The sequence below is a fragment of the Macaca thibetana genome, chromosome 1 (genome assembly GCF_024542745.1).
Source record: "Macaca thibetana thibetana isolate TM-01 chromosome 1, ASM2454274v1, whole genome shotgun sequence".
Classification (NCBI taxonomy): domain Eukaryota; kingdom Metazoa; phylum Chordata; class Mammalia; order Primates; family Cercopithecidae; genus Macaca; species Macaca thibetana.
Genome location: NC_065578.1, coordinates 21,830,585 through 21,853,389, shown reverse-complemented (window position 1 = coordinate 21,853,389; position 22,805 = coordinate 21,830,585). Strand labels below are relative to the sequence as shown.

Here is a 22,805-nt window from a genome sequence, read left to right as displayed (position 1 = left end):
CCCGGCTGGAAGTGACCCTGGTGGCCTCCTGACATCCCTTGTCCACACTGGGTTTGGCAGAGACTCCTTTTGGAGAGAACGTTCCTTTCTTCACCAGCCTGGAGCACTCAGATCACATGGTGTTACCCAGTGTTCCCTGACAGCTCTCCCCCGCTTCCCCGCTGCTCGGGGACCCCAGAAGCTAATCCCCATGGCAGCAGGCACTCTGAGGGATTAGTGCTGGGGAAATTAGGCGCCACATCTGCCGGCCCCTGGAGAGCTTGGTAAAGCCTGTGCCTCAGAGCTTGGGAAGCCATTCCTGTTCCCTGGAACACAGGGGACTCCCAGAGGCACTGGTTGGCCAAGCTGGGGTCTGAACTGCCCTGTTCTTGCTGGCACCTTCTGAAGAGGGTAAGTGGTGGCCAAGAGCCTGAGGGCCTAACCAGATTGTTCTGAGCAGGCTTAGCGGGGTGGCGGGCGGTGGGGGGAAGAGGAGCTGGAATTCAATGCAGGGGCACACAGGGTGACCAACGGTCCCGTTTACCTGGGACTGAGGGGTTTCTGGGAATGCAGGACTTTCGGTGCAAAAATCAGGACAGTGCTGGACAAACCGGGATGCTGGGTCACCTGGCAGGGGTTTCTGAGCCTGGTCTCACCTGGGAGCGGGGACATGTGAAGGGGAGGGTTACTTTGGTCCCCTGCATCCTCAGCTACCCTCCTTGTTTTCTAGCTTTTCTCTGTTCCCCTCCTCTTTTTGCCAGCCCCTCAGGACCTCTTTTTGCCTTCACTCTTCTGACTCAGTTTCCTGCTTACAGGATCTCCTGTGGTGTAGACCTGAATCCTCAAAGAGCCAGAATCTTCCATGCCTTGGAGAGAATGAAGACCCAGGTGAGGCACAGCCCCAAGAAGCCGTCACCGTGTGTCAGCTTCTGACACATGTCTGACCATGCCACCGTCCTGCTGGCTTCAAATATTGGGCTAAATCCCCCCCACATGACCTTCATCATCATCATCATCATCATCATCATCATCGTCATCATCATCATCTCTAGAGCTTGCACCTGCAGGCCAGGAACTGTTTCAAATGTTTTACGTAAACTCACTGAATTCTCAAAAAAAACAGAAACTAACTACTCTTCCTTTTTTACATCCCCAGAGGCCTCTGTCTGGAGTGATCCAAGCTCATTCCCAACTACCTGTTCAATGACTCTCTCCTCCTCCTCCCTCCCCCTAGGCTGAGCTCATCCGTATCTGTGAGCCCTGAAGCCCTTTATTACACCTCTAGCTACCAATTGGTGAACAGCTCTCTATGGGCTTTGCATGCACTATCTTATTTATTCTCAACTAAACCCTATAAGATGTAGGAAGAATTGTTATCTGCATTATGCAGATGAGAAAACTGAGACTCAGAAAGGTGAGGTCATTTGTCCAGAACGAGTGGTAGAGCCAGAGTCAAGTCCTGCTTCCCTGGCCCCAGGCCCTTGTGTCTGATTATGCCACCATCCTGCTGGCTCCGCGGGGGCAGATGTGGCCCAGCACACAGCAAGCCCTCGGGGATTGTTTTCTGAATGAATGACTGGACAAAGAGTAGTCGTCCCAGAGTGGGCTGTGAGCATGAGGAAGGAGGTGAGGGTGACTGGGGCACAGAACACCTGAGAAGGAGCAGGGGTTAGGGGGTGGCGGAGCCATGTTATAGATGGGGTTTGGGAGAGCCTGGTTCTTCCTGGGCCCTCCCCTGCTGCCAGCAATTTTCTAGCTGGGAAAGGAAAGGAGAGAGATTTCTAGTGGCTACTGCAAGTCAAACTGTGAGCAGCTGGCAAGCAGCTTAGAGATTAAATACTGACCCACCTTCGGGTCTGTTGGAATAAATCCTGAGATTGGAGACAGACTTGAGATGAGGCTGGGCCCCAGAGGAGGGCTGCAAATTGGGGATGAAGAGATCCCCGCTGCATTTTGAGGAGGAGCGGGTGGTGCATCTTACAGAGCTTGAATCTCAGCTCTGCCATTCACTGCCCGTGGGCTCAGCAAGTCAATTAACGTATCTGAATTTTATTCTTCACCTAAAAATAAGCTAAGGATCTGCTGGTCACACCTTAGGTGCCAGTTAGGGGATAGCAGGCTGCCTTCCCACCAAGGGGTCCTCACTGCCCCTGCAGCTCTGTGTTCATGCTAGGGGGAGTATCTTCCATGTGATCCTGCAGCAATATCTGAGAGCCTTCCATTCACTCCTTTGTATCTGGGGTTACTCCTCCAACAGGTGGAGAATCCCAGTGCTTTTGGGATCTTTAAAGGCTTTATTTTGTAAAAATTGAGGTATCATCTACATGAAATAAAATCTGTGCAGTTCTATGAGTTTTTTTTTTTTGAGACAGGGTCTTGCTCTGTTGCCCAGGCTGGAGGGCAGTGGCATCATCATAGCTCACTACGGCCTCTAAGTCTTGGGCTCAAGCAATCCTCACACCTCAGCCTTCCAAGTAGCTGGGACTACAGGTGCATGCCAGCACACCTGGCAATTTTTTTCTATTTTTTTTTTTTACAGTCGGAGTCTTGCTATGTTGCCCAGTCTGGTCTTGAACTCCTGTCCTCGAGTGATCCTCCTGCCTCGGCCTCCCAGAGTTCTATGAGTTTCAGTAAATGTATACAATCCCATAACCACCACCACAATAAACATGTAGCACAGTTCCATGACCTCCCCAAAGTCCCTTCTGCTCTTTTGTAGTCTACCCCCTCCCTACCCCCAGGCAACCACTGAGTTGTTTTCTGTTCCTATCATTTTGCCTTTTCCAGAATGTTCTATAAGTTGTATTCTATAGTCTGTAGCCATTTAGTCTGGCTTATTTCACTTAGCATCTTGCCTTTAAGGTTCATCCACATTATTGCATGTATCAGTAGCTCGTTCCTTTACATTGCTGAGTAGTATTCCCTTGTGTAGATGTCTATTTACTAGAGCTTGTCTGTTTACTCACCAATTGAGGAGAATTTGGGTTGTTTCCAGTCTTTGGATATTATGACCAAAGATGATTTCAGTGAGAACCCCAGATTCTACAGCTGAAAGACACTTTTGAAATCACACAAGATTTCCAGATATAAAAGTAAACTCTTTACAAGTAGCCCAACCCTCTTCAACACCTGGAGAAGTAGAGGCTCAGAGAGGGGAAGAGACTTGTCCAGAGTTACAACTGACTCATGAGGTGGAGCTAAGATTTGAACCCAAGTCTTTCAACTTGCAGGACCATGTAAAGTTCAAAAGAATTTCCTGAGAACCTGCTAGTGCCAGGTAGGGTACCAGGTGTCCAAGGCCTAAGAGCCAGGAGGGAATTCTCTGCTGGTGCTGCAAAGAATCCTTACCTCACAGGGACCTAGACAAAGAAGCCAGTAGTAGCCAGTTACCATGAGTGGCTCTGCCTGGGGGAGAATGAGAAGGCTTCACAGATGCCTATGGGTGTTAAGGGAAGAACACAGTTTGTCTGATGGAAAAGGATAAAAGGAAACCACAGCCCCAGGGAATGGCAGGTGCAAAAGTACAGAGAGGGGCAATGATGCGGGAGGTAGGTGGGGGCATAAAGACACAGGGGCCAGGGGAGGGGCAGGGAATGGGCTGGTGGAGTTTGTCGGAGTCGGATCATAGAAAGTCTCTCTTGCCAGATTGTTTCCTGTAGAACAGAGCCTGGCACACTGTGCTCAACATGTGAGCGATCTTTGTTGTGGAAGAGAGTGCAGGGTTGGACAGGGAGGGATGGAACATAAACTCAGCGAGACTCTCCTGGAACAGAGCCCAGAAGGCAGATGTCTGTATGTACAGACTGTTGATATATTTCAGAGTTGGCATACGAGTCAGTGGGGGACAGGCTGGTGTATTTAATAAATAGTGCCGGACTACTGATTATCAATATGGAAAAATAAAATTGGATCCCTACTTTATTCTATAACCAAAAATTCTTTTGTGTGTGACAGTACAAAAACCTCTATTTCTGACCTCCGTGAAAAGAAAGATTTCTTAAGCACACACATGCACTATACACACAATGCAAACCAAAAAGACAATACTGATAAATTTGGCAACAACCAAAACCAAAACCAAAAGCCCTCCTATTCAAAAATACTGTAATAGCTGGCCAGGCACAGTGATTCACGCCTGTAATCCCAGCACTTTGGGAAGTCAAAGTGGGAGGATCACTTGAGCCCAAGAGTCTGAGACCAGCCTGAGCAACATAGTGAGACCCTGTCTCTACAAAAAATGCAAAAACTGATCACATCACTGCACTCCAGCCTGGTTGACAGAGTAAGACTGTCTCAAAACAATCCCAAAATACTGTAATAGCTAATAGGGCTTACGATGTGTCAGAGAATGTTATTTTCATATATTAACTCATGTAATCCTTACAAATTTATGAGTTAGGCACTATTATCATCCCCATTTTACAGGTGAGGAAACAGAAGCACAGAGAAGTTAACTGATTTTCTTAAGGTCACACAGTGGTAAGTGACCGAGCTAAGATTGCAGATCAGGCAATCTGGCCATGGATTCACCACTACACTATTCTACCTCTCCACAGAAGTTATCAACACAGAGTGAAAATCAAGCCACAAACAAGAGTGTATGAACTCTAATAAGTAAAGAAAAGAGAATAGAAAAAGACCAGGCAAAGGAGAATAGTCCAACTGAAAAAAATCAAATCCAAATACGTACAATAAACACATGAACAGGTATTCAATGTTATTAGCCGCCAAGAAGATGCAGATTAAAAATATTAAGAGCAATGAGAATCAAAGGTGGGACGAGTAAAAATTAGAATGACAGCTTTAGAGAGGAACAGAACAGTATGTGGCTAAGTTGAAGATGGCTGTACCTTGCCACCCAGAAATTTCACTTTTAGCACAGGATTCCCAACTGGACTGTAAAATAGTCACGTTTTTAAGGTAGTCTGGCCTCAGGCTCTAACTACTACACTACTCAGTATGTTTATACAACAGCACACTCTACAGAAGTCAAAATGAATAATCCAGAACTGTAGTTAGCTAATTGAATAAAAAGCAAGTTGCAGGAGGATTATACAGTATGAAATCATTTATATATGTTCAAAAATGTGCAAAACAATACTATATGCTATTTATGGAAACATAAACAAATAGTAAAAGAATAAACATGTGCATAATTATGATAAACACCAAGATCAGCATGGATGTTACATTTGGGGAGAGTGGGAAGGGACTGAGATCCATGAAAGGTACCCAGAGGGCTTCAACTCCATCTAGAATGTTTCATTTTCATCCAGTCATTCATTTAACAAATATTTATTAGGGTCAGCTATGTTCCAGGAACTGTTTTGGGTACTGGGAATACCTCAGTAAACAAAACAAACAACAATCCTTATGGATGGGGAAACTGAACAAAGTAAGTAAGTAATGACATAGTATATTTGAAAAATGTAAATATATGAGAAAACTATGATAAAATGTTAAGATTCAACAAAGTTGAGTGTTAAGTGCCCAAGAATTCATTACAAGTCTCTCTCTCTATATATATATATGGCACCATTATATATATGTATACGTGTGTGTATATATATGTGTGTATATATATGTGTGTGTGTGTGTGTGTGTGTATATATATATATGGAGAAAGAGAAAGAGAGAGAGAGAGACAGAGACAGAGACAGAGAGAGCAAGGAACAGGGTCTTGCTCTGTCGTCCAGGCTGGCATGTAGTGGTGCAATCATAGCTCACTGTAGCCTCGACCTCCCAGGCTCAAACAATCCTCCCACCTCAGACTCCTGGGTAGCTGGGACCATAGGCATGTATCACCACACCCAGCTAATTTTTATTTTTATATTTATTTATTTTGAGACAGGGTCTCACTCTGTCACTAGGCTGGAGTGCAATGGTGTGATCTTGGCTCACAGTAACCTCCACTTCCCAGGTTCAAGTGATTCTCCCACCTCAGTCTCTTGAGTAGCTGGTATTACAGGCACACACCACTACGCCTGGCTAATTTTTCTATTTTTTGTAGAGGCAGGGTTTTGCCATGTTGCCCAGGCTGGTCTTGAACTCCTGAGCTCAAGTGATCCACCCGTCCTGGCCTCTCAAAGTGCTAGGAGTACAGGTGTGAGCCACTTCACCCAGCCAATGTTTAATTTTTTTGTAGAGAAAGGGTCTTACTATGTTGCCCAGGCTGGTCTCACACTCTTGGGCTCAAGTGATCCTCCCATCTTGCCCTCCCAAAGTGCTAGGATAATAGGAGTGAGCCGCTGGGCCCAGTGTATATTTTTCAGTAACCTTGAAATATTTTCTAATTGTAATAGGCCAGGAGGGCTTGATGACTGACTGGAGGTAGGGATTGAAGGACATAGAGGGGCCCAGGCAGACCCTGAAGCATGATTAAGTGGAGGCAGGTGCCACGAACTGATGTTGAAAACACGAGAGAAGGAGGAGGGGGTGAAACAAGCGAGTTTTCTGCTCCGGATGTTGAGTTCCAGGTGCTTGAGGACTTCCAGGTGGAAATGCTCAGCAGGCAGTTGAAATGGGAGTCTGAAGTAGAGGGGAGAGAGCTGGGCAGGAGAGAATCGGAAACCATTAGCATGTGGCTGGTGTCCTTGTGCATGAGATCACCTGGGGATTGAGTCTTTCAGGGAATTTGTCCACATTTAAACTGTCAAATGGATTGGCATATAGTTGTTCATAATATTTCTCTGTAGGAGCTGTAGTGATGCCTCCTTTCATTTCTGATTTGGTAATTCACCACCGAGGGATTGTATGTGTACTGAGGATAGAAGAGGCAAGGGGGACAAATACCACGTTTGTAGGACAGAAGTGGAAGAGGTGCCTTTGAGAAAGAGAGGTAGGCAAGGAGGAGTTAATGAAATATTTGGTTAACACCCATCTCCTCCTAAAACTGTAAATCTCCAAAAGGCAGGGAAGATTTCCTTTCTGTTCATCAGTATATCCTCAATATCTGGCTCAGTGCCTAGCACATAGGAGGCATTCAATAATAGCTAACACATATGTAGTGTTACCATGTGCCAGCTACTCTTCTAATTTATTAACTCATTCAATCCTTGCAACTGAATACAAGTAGGTACTATTATTTTCAAGGAATTGTATTGAGATATAATTCATATGACATAAAATTCATCATTGTTAAGTGTACAATTCAGTGGTTATAGCATATTTACAAGATTGTGCCATCAGCACCATAATCAATTTTAGAACATTTTCATCACCCCCCAAAAAACTAAAAGGCATTAGCAGTGACTCTTCATTCCTTGCTACCCCCCATCCCCTGGAACCAGTAATTACTTTCTGTCTCTATGGGTTGTCTATCTAGACATTTTATATAAGTGGAAGAATGAAATATGTGCCATACTTGTAAGTTTCCTGAGGCCTCCCTAGCCATGTTGAACTGTGAGTCAATTAAACCTCTTTCCTTTATAAATTACTCAGTCTTGGGTATGCCTTTATTAGCAGCCTGAGAACAGACTAACACAGGAGAGTTGAGGAAATCTTCCTGGAGGAGGTGGCATTTCAGCTGGTCTTACAACATTTCACTAAGTCCATAGAGGAACGAGGTACAGCAAGCAGAGGGGTGGGTGCTTTTGCAGGGCAGAACTATTGAAAGAGTCACACTGGGAAGGGCATTGGTTTCACAACTGTGAAGTTTATCCAAAGTTGTGGGCTCTTGTGACATCTGGCTAAACTGAGGCCTAGGAGGGGCCAGGGTTAGGGTCCCTCTTTTCCCTCTGTCCCTCTGACCCCCAAGGGGACTGTACCCTATGTCCTTGCTCTCCCAGGTTGGCTGGCGGCCCAACTTACTGAAAGTGAAGAAGAAGTGGCTCCTCCCGTCCATCTGTAGCTTCTTCTGCCTGCTCTCAGTGGTCATGACTGGCTGTTTCCTGTGGCAGTATCATCTCCCCAAGCTGAAGACCGGTGAGTGCAGAGACAGCCTAGAGTTCCTGCCCATAGCCCCTCTGGGTCCTCCTGGGCTTCGAGCTGCCACCCTGATTCTAGGGTGTAGGGAAGGACCATAAGATTTAGACTCAGAAGCTCTGGCCTCCATTCTGAGTCCAGCTGTTACTAGCTGTGCATCTTTGGGACAGTCTTGTGGCCTCTCTGTGCCTTGATGCCCTCGTGTATAAAATGAAGATCCTGATGCCACTGGGGTTCTTCAAGACACCCAGTTTGGGGGTAAAATTCAAGGACACCAAAGAAAGAGCAAATGGTGTTTCCCTTCCTCTGCCTTTGATCACCATGATGGGATCTCCGGGCTCTAGCCCCCTTTCAAGACTTTCCTGCAGCTGTGTGTAAGACCTCAATAGGAACAACTCACAGGTGTTCAGGGGCAGCAGCTGCCAAGCCTTGGAGCCTCTCCTTCCTGGGTGGGTCAAGGCTCAATAAAGGAGCCACCACTGCTAGTGATGCCTACCAGGCCCTCTGTTTTCCAATTAAAGTGGGAGGAGCACCACTGTCGACACCAGCCCCTACCTGGGTCCCAGGCTGAACAAAGCCTAGGCTGTAGCTGGGACCACCCTATTCTGTGAAACCCATGTCATGGGGTTGTTGAGAAATCCTCCCTAAGGTTTGTAATTTTCCTGTTTGGGACTGTGTCAGTTATCTATTGCTAAGTAACAAATCACCCCAAAGCCTACTGGCTTCAGACAAAGCAAGTGATTATTTCCCATAATTCTGTGGGCTGGCTGGTAGCTCTGCTGCTGGTCTAGCCTGGGCTCTTTCCGGTGCAGCGGGCAAGTCAGCTTAGGGGGCGGGGTGGTGGGTGGAGGAGGGACCGACCTCTCCCTCAGCGTGGACTCTCGCTCTCAAGGCCGCTATCCCAGATCCGTCCACAAGGTGGCAGTGTTCGCAGGGAGTAAGCCCCGTAAGGTCTAGCCTAGGCAGGTGGCAATTTGTTCCGCCTCATTCTTTTGGCCAGCCACAAAGCCAGCCAGCTTCGAAAGTGGAAGGAGCTGACAGAATTTATCGTCATATGGCTGAGCACTGCCTGTAATCTCAGCACTTTGGGAGGTGGAGGCGGGTGGATCATCTGAGGTCAGGAGCTCAAGACCAGCCTGACCAATATCGTGAAACCCTGGCTTTACTAAAAATACAAAAATGAACCGGGCGTGGTGGTGCACGCCTGTAGTCCCAGCTACTTGGGAGGCTGAGGCAGGAGAATCACTTGAACCCGGGAGGCAAAAGTTGCAGTGAGCTGAGATTGCACCACTGCACTCCAGCATGGGCAACAGGGTGAGACTCTTGTCTCAAAAAAAAAAAAAAAAAAAAAAGAATTTATGGTCATATGAAACCTACCGCAGGGACCTTGTCTCAGTTTTGGGTGGAGTCTCAGGGTGCAGTGGAAGACAAGGAGGATGTATTAATAGTCCTGGAGGGTGCTCATCCTCCTTCACACCCCATCCAGACTTAGAGGAAAAGGCTTGGGTGCTGCTGTGATGATATCACAGCCTGAATCCTGCCCTGCCAGCACCTCACCTTCTCCCCTGAGGTGCCGAGGAAGTCACACACCCGGACAAAGGCAGAACTGACTCAGGCCCCCAAAGCCCCGATGCTTAGCTCTGGTGAGAGAATAAGTTGTCGCTGTGGTTTAGGCCTGGATCCTAAGCGGGCTCGAAGTCCATCCAAACACATAATCAGGATGAAGGCAAGTCAGACAGACAGACAGACATGGCTGAGCCTGCCCCACGCAGCCAGAATGGTCTAAGTCCACTGACCACAGGGAGATGGGAAATTTGTTAAGCAAGAGAGAGGGGAGTACAGTGACCACCAACCAGTAGTGGTTGTGGCCTGCAGGGCTGTGCCTCCTCCCCAAGGACACATGCTGCTCCATAGGCCCCTCAGGGGCTATGGCTGGTCTCTGCACCCTGATATCCCCTGGCTTGGCTCGGCTGGGGAGGGCTGTCCTCGAGGCACTGCTCTGGCCCTTGCTGCCACTTGCCCCCTAGATTCCTATCCTGATCTCTGTCCCCTCCTCACCATGTGATGTTCCCTCCAGGTTCCCTGGGACCAGTGGAGACCTCTGCCCCTGTGAGGATGTGTCCCCGGCACCCTGAGCCTGTACCCCTGGCCCACCCACTCCCCGTGTTGAAGGAGGCCCTGGAAAAGGTCAGTGATGACCCAGGAGGGAACTGGGCATGTGGGCTGGGCCTGGGTGATGAAGGGGAGGGCAGTCCTTCTGAGCTGGCAGTGGCATTCATTCATTCATTCATTCATTCATTCATTCATTCATCCATCCATCCATCCATCCAACATGTATTTCTTGAGCATCTACTCTGTGCTAGGCACTATAGATATGGCAGGAAGAAGACACTGACCTGCTCTCAAGAAATTACTAATCTGGAAGTGAGAGAAACAGTGAAGCTACCAAACGTTTATAACCCTGGGGCAAGAATGAGGGTAAGAAAAGTTTAGAGGACTTTGGAGGCACAAAGGAACAGGTCTTAGAGTTAGGGAGGGCTTTTGGAGGAAGTGGTGTCTAGGCTGAGATGTGAACAAGTAGCAGATGCCCAGATGACATGTGCATGGTGAAGGAGCCTGGGGATGGAGAGGTGTGCTCCAGACAGATGGAACAGCACGTGCAAGGGCCTGGAGGCTGCAGAAAGTACATGACACATACAGAGAACTGAGAGGCCATAGGTGGGAGGTAGGGAAGCTGAGACGGGAGAGGATGACAGAGCCCGTATTGCAGAGGCCACCGTGATACTATTAAACACTCCATGCCCCCCAGCACAACATTGACCGTTGCAGGATGGCCAAACCCTAGAGGGAGGTGTCAGTCAGCTCTAGTCTGTGCCAGTCAGACCCCAGCCACTTGGGTCACCCACCTTGGGAGACATGGAGACAAGTGAAACATGATCAGAAGTATATGAGCTGCAGCATGGTGGGGGAGACTCGAAACTGTCATCCGAGGAACAGTTAAAGGGAAAGGGCTGTTGAGTCCCGAGAAGAGAAAGCGTGGGCCAATGCAGAGACAAAATCACTGCTTGCCAATACCTGAAAGGTTTTTGTGAAGGAGAGAGAACAGAAGGGTGCTATGTGGCTTTCAGGAGTTGTAGCACATTTTCAAAAAAGCAACAATAATAACCATGCTGCCTTCTGTTGAGCACCTGGTATGTGTGATTGCCACGTAACCACTTATATGCATTCCTCATGAATCCCTATCTATAGAGGAGGAGACAGAGGCTCAGAAAGGCAAAGTTAGAGCCGGGCGCGGTGGCTCACACCTGTAACCCCAGCACTTTGGGAGGCCGAGATGGGTGGATCATGAGGTCGGGAGTTCAAGACCAGCCTGACCAACATGGTGAAAGCCTGTCTCTACTAAAAATATAAAAAAATCAGCTGGGCATGGTGGTCCATGCCTGTAATCCCAGTTACTCAGGAGGCTGAGGCAGGAGAACTCTTGAACCCAGGAGGTGGAGGTTGCAGTGAGCTGAGATTGTGCCACTTTACTCCAGCCAGGGTGACAGAGGGAGACTCTGTCTCAAAACAAAAAACAAAAAACAAAACAAAACAAAACAAAAAAAAAAAAAAAGAAGGGCAAAGTTAGTGCAGGGATGGAAAGTGGAGGTGGACTGAGCTCTGCCAAGGATATGTAAAATCACTTGGCAAGGTGGTCTGGAGGTTAATTAAGACGTAGGGACCAGCTGCAGTGGCTCACGCCTGTAATCCCAGCACTTTGGGAGGCGTAGGTGGATGGATCTGAGGTTAGGAGTTCGAGACCAGCATGACCAACATGGTGAAACCCCCGTCTCTACTAAAAATACAAAAATTAGCCGCACGTGGTGGCGCATGCCTGTAATCCTAGCTACTCAGGAGGCTGAGGCAGAAGAATAGCTTGAACCTGGGAGGCGGAGGCTGCAGTGAGTGGAGATGATGCCACTGCCCTCCAGCCTGGGCAACGGAGCGAGACTCTGGTCTCAAAAAACAAAAAACCAAAAACCAAAACAACAAAAAAAGAAGTGGGGCTGGACTTAGCACAAGGTTCCAATCTTGATTCCATCAGCCAGTAGCCACTTGGGCAAATCACCTCCTAACTCACAGGCTCTCATTTCTTATCTGTAAAATGGGTAGAAATTAGCATTGACTAATGAGGATGAAAGGAGACAATGTATGAAAATCACTTTTGCCATGCCTGGCACATTCTAAATGTCCAATAAATGTCAGCTGTTATCATCATCATTGCACTTCAACATTGAAAGTTATGAGGTATTTTCAATCAATGTTCAGGCTAGGTGAGGCGGCTCACACCTGTAATCACAGCACATTGGGAAGCCGAGGTGGGAGGACTGCTTGAGGTCAGGAGTTGGAGACCAGCCTGGTCTACATAGTGAGATGCCATCTCTACAAAAAAATTAAAAAATGAACTGGGTGTGGTAGCATGTGCCTGTACTCCTAGCTACTCCACAGATTGAGGTGGGAGGATCACTTGAGCCCGGGAGGTCGAGGCTGCAGTGAGCTGTGCTTGAGCCATTGCACTCCAGCCTGGGTGACAGGGTGAGACTTCATCTAAAAATAAAATAAAATAAATAAATAAATAACCAAACAGATGTGCAAAGAGGGCCTAGGGGCCCTGTGTTAATAGTGAATTCCCCAACACTAGGGGTTCAGGCTAGACCTATTGGAGGTTTTCTAGGGCATCAGATATGGGTTTGACTAAAGCAGTAGTTCTTTTTTTTTGAGACGGAGTTTCGCTCTTGTTGCCCAGGCTGGAGTGCAGTGGCGAGATCTTGGCTCACTGCAACCTCTGCCTCCTGGGTTCAAGTGATTCTCCTGCCTCAGACTCCCAAGTAGCTAGGATTACAGGTGCCTGCCACCATGCCCAGCTAATTTTTTATATTTTTAGTAGAGACAGGGTTTCATCATGTTGGCCTGGCTAGTCTCGAACTCCTGACCTCAGGTGATCTGTGCGCCTTGGCTTCCCAAAGTGCTGGGATTACAGGCATGGGCCACCATGCCTGGCCTTAAAGCAGTCGTTTTAATCCCCTCTCCTTTTGAATTTTGTTAAGAAACTGTTTCTTTGAGAAAACATCTTATGAAGAAGCCCAACCGTGGGGACCCCAGCCCATGGGGCATGGTTTGGAGGCTCCCTGGGGTGCTGCATGCAGGGTGTGACTGTGGAAGAGGGTGGCTGTGCAGGATGATTACTGAGGGTGAGGGCAGGGGTCCTGTCACTGCACCCGTTCTTCTCCCTCAAGGTGGACCACATCCTGCGCCAGGCAATGTCTGCCCCAGGCGTGGCTGCCATGTCTGCAGTTGTCATCCACAATGATACTGTGCTCTGGACAGGGAACTTTGGGAAGAAGAATGGCTCAGACCCGGCTTCTGGGGCCCCCAATGAGTACACCATGTACAGGTCAGCTGGGCGATCTCTAGGGTCCTGTGGAGGGGGGTAAGGGATGGGAGGGCAAGGGGGACCTAGGAGATAAGGATACTGAAGAGAATCATGGCTGGGGTCTAATGTGCCAGGACCTATTATGAAGTCTTGACAATTTTATAGAAGAGGAGACTGAAGTCCAGAGAGGACCAGTGAGTGCCCAATGTTACATCACAGGGGTAAAGGGTCAGGAAGGAATCCCTTCTGGAAAGAACCTTAGCCCTAAACCTCCCAAATTAGAAAAGGCTACCTTGTGCCCAGCCCCCCAACCCTGACCATGTGCCACAAAGGAACCATAACCAGTTCCTGAGTCCTTGCCGCAGGTCCCTTCAAGTGGCAGCAGTGGCCCAGATGGAAACAGCTGGAGACATTCAGTAGCATACATGGAGTCTCCCCTCCTGCGTGTTGCCTGCAGGATCCTCAAAGCTCACGATGCAGAGTGAACACATTTGTTCCTGGGGACACTGTGGGTTTTACAGGAGTCCAGAGGGAATTGCACTTAAACTGCACCTGCTCTGTGCCAGGCATGGGGCCAATAGCTCTATGTGCTATCATGTATTGAGCACTTACCACCTCCCAGGTATGTAGACAGGCACTTTGCATGCACAACCTCGTTCCATCCTTTTATTAATACAACCGGTGAAGCAGGCAATGAAACTGAATCGTAGATGGGTCTAGAAACTTGCCCAAGGCCACATGACCAGTGAGAGGCAGAGGCACCATCCAAACCCAGGTCTGTCCTTGAATGAGAAATGGCTGGAAAAGAGCCTGGCACAGGGTATCCATCCCACCTCAGCCCCTCGGCTTCTGGTTATGTTCTCAAGCATCCCAAAGGCAGCTCCACAGAGGCTGGTTAATTTCTGTTGGAAATGTTGACTTAAGCAGGGATGCAGTGCTTTTCTAGAAAACTAAAAAGTTGCAGACTGGGGGCAGGAGGTGAGTTGTGGGACCAACAGGATGCCCTTTGACCCCTTGTGTTCCCCACATTATCTAGGATCTCCAGCATCTCCAAGATCTTTCCCGTTCTCATGCTGTACCGTCTGTGGGAGGAGGGCATTGTGGCCTCCCTAGATGACCCTCTGGAGCGGTATGCCAGCACCTTCACCATTAACAACCCGCTGGGCCTGGCATCAGCCCCCGAACAGCAGGGCCTGATGGACAGGCTGGAGCAGGTGGGCCCCGCTCCAAGGCCTTCGCCTGTCACCCTTCGAAGGATGGCCAGCCAGCTCTCAGGTGAGTCTCAGAGCTGACTCAGGCTAACCCAAACCATTTCAGGTGGGGAAGCTGAGGAGCAGGTTCTCATCCAGCCAGGCTGGGCTCACTCTTGGCTCTGCTTTCTGAACTGGCCCTACGTCCCACTCACGGGACGTGGGTGGTGGGCCAAGGAAAGAAACATCTCTAAAGGTAAAAACTGAACTGAAGCCTGGACATTTAGATCAAGTAGAAATATCAAGATGAGTTGGCAGGTCTTACCCATCAATGCAGGTCAAAATCAAGTTGAGAAGGCAAGAGCAAGTCAACGAGTCAATATGAGGACAGGCTCAGAGGCTCATGCCTGTCATCCCAGTGCTTTGGGAAGCTGAGGTGGGAGGAGCCTAGGAGTTCTAAACCAGTTTGGGCAACATAGTAAGACCATATCTCTAAAAATTTTAAAAAACAGCCCAGGCATGGTGGGTACACACCTGTAGTCTTAGCTATTTGGGAGGCTGAGGTGGGAGGATCACTTGAGCCCAGGAGTTGAAGGCTGCACTGAGCTATGACTGATGACATAGTAAGATCCGTTCTCTAAAAACAAAAGGCTATATTTGTAAACAATTCTACAAGGAAGACCTAATTTCCCTTAATATATAAAAGTCACCTACAAATTATTACAAAGACCAACAGCCCAACAGAAAAATGGGTAAAGGAGAGGAACAGAATTGACAGCGCACAGAAAATACTCTTAAGAATATTAAGGGCTAGGAGTAGGGGGAAGGGGGGAGGGATAGCATTAGGAGATATACCTAATGTAAATGACAAGTTAATGGGTGCAGCACACCAACATGGCACATGTATACATATGTAACAAACCTGCACGTTGTGCACATGTACCCTAGAACTTGAAGTATAAAAAAAAAAAAAAAGAATATTAAGGGCTGGGCGTGGTGGCTCACACCTTTAATCCCAGCACTTTGGGAGGCCGAGGCAGGCAGACCACCTGAGCTCAGGAGTTTGAGACCAGCCTGGCCAACATGGTGAAACCCTGTTTCTACTAAAAATACAAAAAATTAGCTAGGCATGATGGCTTGCGCCTATAATCCCAGCTACTCTAGAGGCTGAGGCAGAAGAATCGCTTGAACCTGGAAGGTGGAGGTTGCAGTTAGCTGAGATGGCGCCATTGTACTCCAGCCTGGGTGACTAGAGAGAAACACTGTCTCAAAAAAAAAAAAAAAAAAAAGAATATTAAGATATATTAAAAGATGCTCAACTTCATTCACAACAACATAAATATAAATTAAAACTATAATGAGATATGTTTTCCCTCATTAGATTGGCAAAGATGAACATGATGGACGCCCTGAGTTAGTGAGGTCTTGGTAAAACAGGCCTTCTTACCCATCAATGCTGGGAATTTAAATTGGTGCAGCCGTATGGAGGGCAATTGGTAATATCACAATTTAAAACGTACGTTCCCCTTGACTCAGCAATTTCATTTCTAGGAAATTCTCTTATAGATGTACTCACCCATGTCTTGCATGGAGGATGTATAATACACAGTTGATCACTACAGCACTGTTTGTAATAGCAGAAGACTGAAACAACCTAAATGTCCATCAATATGGGAGTGGCTAAATGAACTATGACACAGCTGTACAATCAAACACTGTATAGCCCTAAAAAAAGGATAATCATGTTCTGCATGTACTGAGATGGAATAAGAGAGAATACTAAGTAGGAAAAAAGCGTGTAACAGCATATTGTATATGCTACCATATAAATAATTAAAATAATATATACATATATAATGGATATGAATATATGTGTAATGTACATATTATATAACACACATATATGTATTAGCTTATATATAATATATATTATATATAATATTTAGTGTATATATTAGCTTATATATGCATCAAATATCTTTGGAAGGGAGCTAAAGAGATTGAAACATTAGGTTGCCTCCAGGGAGGGGAAATGGGTAGCTAGGGGGAAGGGTAAGAGGAAAATTTTTCATTGTATGCTCTTTGATTTCCTTTGAATCTTGAATCATGTAAATTAATTACTTATTAAAATAAATTATTTTATAATCATAAAGCTGTGATAACAAGTCAAGATGAAGTCAACAAGGTTGGGGGCGGGAGCAGGCTGGCACTGGAAGATGAAGCCAGGGCACAGGAATTGGGCAGGGCAGGATCAGGAACAAAGCAAGGTGGATGTGGAGGGATTGCTCTGAAAGCTTCTGAAGGACCCTCTGTTGGCCGTTAGAGGGAGGGGTGCTGTGTTTCGCTGTGATTGACACAGCCAAGCAGGAGAAGGCAGGTACCGTCTGCCCTGCCCCAAATGCCTTTGATTGGTCATATCTGCAGTCATAAACCCATCAACCCGAAAAAGTAGGAATCCCTCAAGCGCCCACGGCGTCCTCTTTTTACAAAGTGTGTTCAGGCCTGAGTCTTAGTCAATGGATGTGGTAGGTGTCACTCCCACACTCAGAACTAGGGCTCCTTCCTCCTCCTCCTCTTTCTCCTTCTCCTTCTTCTTCTTTTGGCAGGGTCTCACTCTGTGTCCCATGCTGGAGTGCAGCGGCATGAATATGGCCCACTGCAACCTGGCCTCCTGGGCTCAAGCAGTCCTCCTCCCAAGAAGCTAGGACTATAGACACGTGCTACCAAGTCCAGCTAATTATTTACTTTTTGTAGAGATGGGGTCTTGCTGTGGTGCCCAGGCTTATCTCAATCTCCAGGCCTCAGGTGATCCTCCCGCTTCAGCCTCCGAAGTGTTGGGATTACGGGCGTGAGCCACCCCACCTGGACCAACTCTTTTTTTTGTTTGTTTTTTTGAGATGGAGTCTTGCTCTGTCGCCTAGGCTGGAGTGCATTGGCATGATCTTGGCTCACTGCAACCTCCACCTCCCTGGTTCAAGCAGTTCCCCTGCCTCAGCCTCCTGAGTAGCTGGGATTACAGGTGCCCGCCACCACATCCAGTTACTTTTTTTTGTATTTTTAGTAGGGACGGTGTTTCACCATGTTGGCCAGACTGATCTGCAACTCCTGACCTCAGGCAATCTGCCTACCTTTGCCTCCCAAAGTGCTGGGATTGCAGACATGAGCCACTGCGCCTGGCCCCAAACTTTCTATAGTTGATGATAGCAATTATTTTTTGAGCAGTTAGTATGTGCCAGGCACCATATTAAACATTTTATCTAATCTAATCTAATCAGCCCTTGGATACAAGGATTATTTCCCTTATATTACAGATGAAGGACTGGGGCTCAGAGAGGCCCAGTGACCTGCCCAGTGACACACAGGCAGGAGGAGAAGGCAGGACTGGAGTCCACGCTAGGCTGATTTTCTTTTTTAAAAAACCGATTTGTTGTTGTTATCTCTCAACTCACGGAAGGTGGGGAGGGAGTGCACCCAGGGGCCCACCATCCCACCCTCAGCCAGGCCCGGTAAGTCTGACCACTGCTCCTCCATAGGGCTGCCCAGAAGGCTGCGCTCCACTTCGCTGCTATGGAAGGGCAGCACCCAGGAGGCCCTGAACCTGCTCAAGGATGATGTGCTGGTGGTGGACCCAGGAACCAGGTAAGGAGGATAATTTGATGCCCAGCCTCACGTTAGGAGCCTCCTGGGGAGACACAGCTGCCTGAGAAAGAGCCCACATCACCTCATCCTAGGTGGTCAGAGCCAGGACAGACCTGCTTCCCAGCTGGAAAGGCCAAGGCCTAGAGAGGGGAGGCCAGCAAGGCAGGGGAGAGCTGGGCCCAGAATCCTGTTCTGTTCGAATGGAATGTTTTTTCCATTCACCTTATTGAGCACCTACTTTGCCCAGAAGGTGCTAAACACCCAGTTTGCTCCTCGTGGAGTTTGCACTCTTGTGAGGGAGACACTGAGCAAATAAGCAAGGTGAATACAGATTTTGCCAGGTTGGAAATAAATGGGTTACTGACCAGACAAGGAGTGGGTAGCTGGGTGGCCACTGAACAGAGAAGCCCCACTCTGGGACCGTGGGGCTGTGGGGCTGGAAAGAGGACAGCTGGTACTCCCCAGCTTCAGAGGCCCCCTTCTGAGCCTCCGGTCAGTGACCCTTTTCCAAATTTGTCCCTCTGCTTCTCCAAATGCTGAACCTCAGGACCCACTTCCCTTAAGGAAGAAATGATCCAGGTGATGCAGAGAGAGGAGATACTTGGACATCTTTAGGCTGGAGTCCTCCTCTCAGCTCTGCAAATAACTTACTGCAGTGTGACCTTGGGTGATGCACTTTATCTCTGTGAAACTCATCTAACTAATCTTCCTCATCTGCAAAAATAAGGAAGTTGGCCTAGAGTTCAGGAATGCCTCGTAGAATTTGTGAATTTTCACCCATCCTTGCACCTTTCTGAGGCACTATTTTAGAGATTCTGAAACTGTATTTGCTCTGGGAAAGAAAAGAGGCCTCTTGCTGGTTACTGGTGTCTGCCGCAGCCTGGAAGAAGGGAGGGGCGAGACCTTGCCTCATACATGGTCACTATCAGTTTTGTTTCCCCAGAGCAGTGTAAGCCTTTAATTTTCCATTAGATAAGGTAAATCATACTAAAGTGTGAAGGACCAATAAGATTTGTGTGACAACTTTCCCAGGTGCACCGCTGAGCCCAGCCCTCTTCCAACCTGCTATATGACCCCGGGCAATTTCCTGCCCCTCTCTGGGCCTTGGTCTTCCCAGAGGTAGAAGAGAGAGAGTCAATGCTCCAAAGTCTCTTCCAGGTCTGACCACCTGGGATGTAGGGGAGCAGGTTCCTTCCCAGCCCCCAACCCAGTCCCATGAAACTGGTGGCATTTCAGACAGTGTGGGCAGGTGAGGAGGGGCCCCATCCCAGTTGACACTGCTTTCCTTCCAGGTGCCATTACAGCACGCTGGCCTTCTCGCTCCTGGCCCACGTCCTGGCCGCTCACACCGCCCAGGGCGACTACCAGCGCTGGGTCTCGGAGAACGTGCTGGGGCCGCTGGGGATGGCAGACACGGGCTTCGACCTCACGCCCGCCGTGCGCGCACGCCTGGCCGCGGGCTTCTACGGCAGCGGGCGGCCGGCTCCACTCTATGACCTGGGCTGGTACCGGCCGTCGGGCCAGATGTACTCCACCGCCGCCGACCTGGCCAAGCTGGCCGTGGCGCTCCTGGGCGGCGGGCCCCGGCGGCTCCTGCGGCCCGACGCGGCCAAGACGCTGCTGGCGCCGCTGCTGGCCTGCCCGGGCGCCTACTTCGCCAACGAGACGGGCACGCCGTGGGAGTTCCACGGGCAGCGGGGCTACCGTGTGGTGCGCAAGGACGGTGACCTGGACGGCTACGCCGCCACCTTCTCGCTGGTGCCGCCGCTGCGCCTGGGCCTGGTGCTGCTGCTGGCAGGGCCGCGGCCGCCCGGGCCCGACCTGGTGGCGCGGGCCTACGATGAGCTCCTGCCCGCCCTGGAGCGCGCCCTCCGGGAGGCCGAGCCCGGCCCGGCCCCGCCGCCCAGCGCGCACCCCTTCGCCGGCTACTTCACCTTCGCTAACCTGACCTTCTACGAGGTGCGCGTCGGGCCGGCGGGCGAGCTGCGCCTGCGCCAGTTCGGGCCGCGCGTGGAGGCGCTGGTACCCCCAGCGTTCCGCACCCTGGCGCTGCGCCACCTGCACGGCCGCGTCTTCCAGCTGCACGTGGCCCGCGAGTTCCCCTGCGCACTGCCACTCGGCGACGCATGGCTCTCGCTGGAGGCCCAGCACGGGCAGCTGGTCAACTTCTACCCCTTGGATCACCACGGGCTGTCACCCGGCTTCGACGTGCCCGGCCTCAACACGTACAGAGTGCTGCGGCTGCAGCGCAAGCCTGTGTTCAAGAACCAGTGACCCCGGGCTCGGCCTGGAACCCCCTACCCCTGGCCTCCCAGCTTTCTAGAGTGAGGTTTGGAAGGGGAGGCTGTGGGGATGCCTGTTGGAGAACCCGGGTAGTTGGCAAAGTGGAGTAGGGTGGTACTACTCAAAGTTTGGTCCGTGGACCACAGCCGGAAATTCAGATTTCTCCACATCTATGGGGGAGGAAGGATTAAGTACAGGCATTAAGAGTAAGCATTTAGAAACTTTAACAGGCAACCAAAAATTTCAGCATTGAAACAGTACTTTTGTGCCTGTTGAATCTAAAACAAAATATGGGCTTGTATTTTGTCTTTTAAAAATCAACCTAAGCAACCGGAGGCGGTGGCTCACACCTGTAATCCCAGGACTTTGTGAGGCCTTGGCGGGCGGATCACTTGAGGTCAGGAGTTCGAGACCAGCCCGGCCAACATGGTGAAACTCCATCTCTACTAAAAATACAAAAATTAGCCGGGCATGGTGGAGGGCACCTGTAATCCCAGATATGCGGGAGGCTGAGACAGGAGAAACGCTTGAACCCGGGAGATGGAGGTTGCAGTGAGCTGAGATTGTGCCATTGCACTCCAGCCTGGGCAACAGAGCAAGACTCCATTTCAAAAAAAAAAAAATCAACCTAAGCCTGAGCAACATGGTGAGACTCCATCTCTACAGAAATAAAATACAAATTAGCTGGGCATTGTGTCCTGTAGTCCCAGCTACTCAGGAGGCTCAGCCAGGAGGATCACTTGAGTATGGGATTTGGAAGCTGTAGTGACCCGTGTTCGTGCCACTGCACTCCAGCATCAGTGACAGAGCAATACTCTGTCAAAACAACAACAACAACAACAAACAAACAAACAAACAAAAACCTTATTGAATTATAACTTACATAAAATGAAATACACATGACTGGAGTACAGTTGGGTGATTTTGACAAATATTTATACCCACCACCACAATCAATATATAGAAAATTTCATCACCCCCAAGTAGTTTTCCCCTTACTCCTTCGCAGTCAGTTCTCTCTTTCTCACCTAGCCACAGGCAACTGCTGATCTGCTTCCTGTCACTGTAGATTAGCTTTGCCTCTTCTAGAATTTCATACAAATGGAACCATACGGTGGAGTCTTGCATCTGTCTTCTTTTGCTCAGCACGCTGGTTTTGAGGTTCATTCATGTTTCTGTGTGTATCAATAGTTCATTGATTTTTTGTTTTTTGTTTTTTTTTTTGAGAGGGAGTCTCACTCTGTTGCCCAGGCTGGAGCGCAGTGGCTCGATCTCGGCCCATTGCAACCTCCGCCTCCCTGGTTCAAGCAATTCCCCTGCCTCAGCCTCCTGGGTAGCTGGGACTACAGGTGCGTGCCACCACGCCCAGCTAATTTTTGTATTTTTAGTAGAGACGAGGTTTCACCATGTTGGCCAGGCTGGTCTCGATCTTGACCTCGTGATCCACCTGCCTTGGCCTCTCACACTGCTGGGATAACAGGCGTGAGTCACTGCACCCAGCCAATTGTTTATTGTTTTTATTCTGTTGCTCATATATGCCACAATTTGTTTATCTGTTTCTCTGTTGGTGGACATTTGGGTTGTCTCCAGATTAGGGCCATTATGAAAAAGCATTCCTATACAAGTCTGTGTGTCAATACATGCTTTCATTTCTCTTGGGTAGCTATCTAGGTGTGACTGCTATGCAGTTTTCCAAAATACATGTACCATATATATGATATATGATATATGTGATATACATGATATATATGACATATATGATATACATGATATATATGACATAACATATATACATGATATATGCGATATACATGATACACTATATATGACATAGTATATGATATATAATATGTGATATATGATATATATTATATGACATATGACATATATGATATATGATATATATGTTTTTTTTTTTTAGATGGAGTCTCATTCTGTTGCCCAGTCTGGAGTGCAGTGGTACGATCTTGGCTTACTGCAAGCTCTGCCTCCTGGGTTCACACCATTCTCCTGCTTCAGCCTCCCAAGTAGCTAGGACTACAGGTGCCTGCCACCTTGCCTGGCTATTTTTTCTTTTTTTTTTTTTTTTGTATTTTTTAAAGTAGAGACGGAGTTTCACCATGTTAGCCAGAATGGTTTCGATCTCCTGACCTTGTGATCCTCCCGCCTCAGCCTCCCAAAGTGCTGGGATTACAGGCGTGAGCCACTGCACGCGGCCACCATTTTATATTCTTAACAGCCATATGTGACAGCTCGCTTGCCCTATGTTTTTGCTAACAGTATTGTCAGACTTTTGCATTTTAGCCATGCTCATGGTTGTAAAGTCATATCTCACTGTGGTTTTAATTGCATTTATTGACTTGTGAAAGCTATTTATA

General features: G+C 48.5%; 1 protein-coding gene across 1 annotated transcript; it reads left to right on the top strand.

Moving 5' to 3' along the window:
* The first annotated feature begins 294 nt into the window (after positions 1 to 294).
* Positions 295 to 20,418, top strand: LACTBL1 (lactamase beta like 1). Its single transcript, XM_050791328.1, has 8 exons — positions 295 to 390; positions 741 to 867; positions 7,767 to 7,902; positions 9,980 to 10,089; positions 13,179 to 13,336; positions 14,352 to 14,590; positions 18,039 to 18,144; positions 19,437 to 20,418. The coding sequence occupies exons 2-8, from the start codon at positions 856 to 858 to the stop codon at positions 20,416 to 20,418; spliced, it is 1,743 nt and encodes a 580-aa protein (XP_050647285.1). The 5' UTR covers positions 295 to 390; positions 741 to 855.
* Positions 20,419 to 22,805: the final 2,387 nt, after the last annotated feature.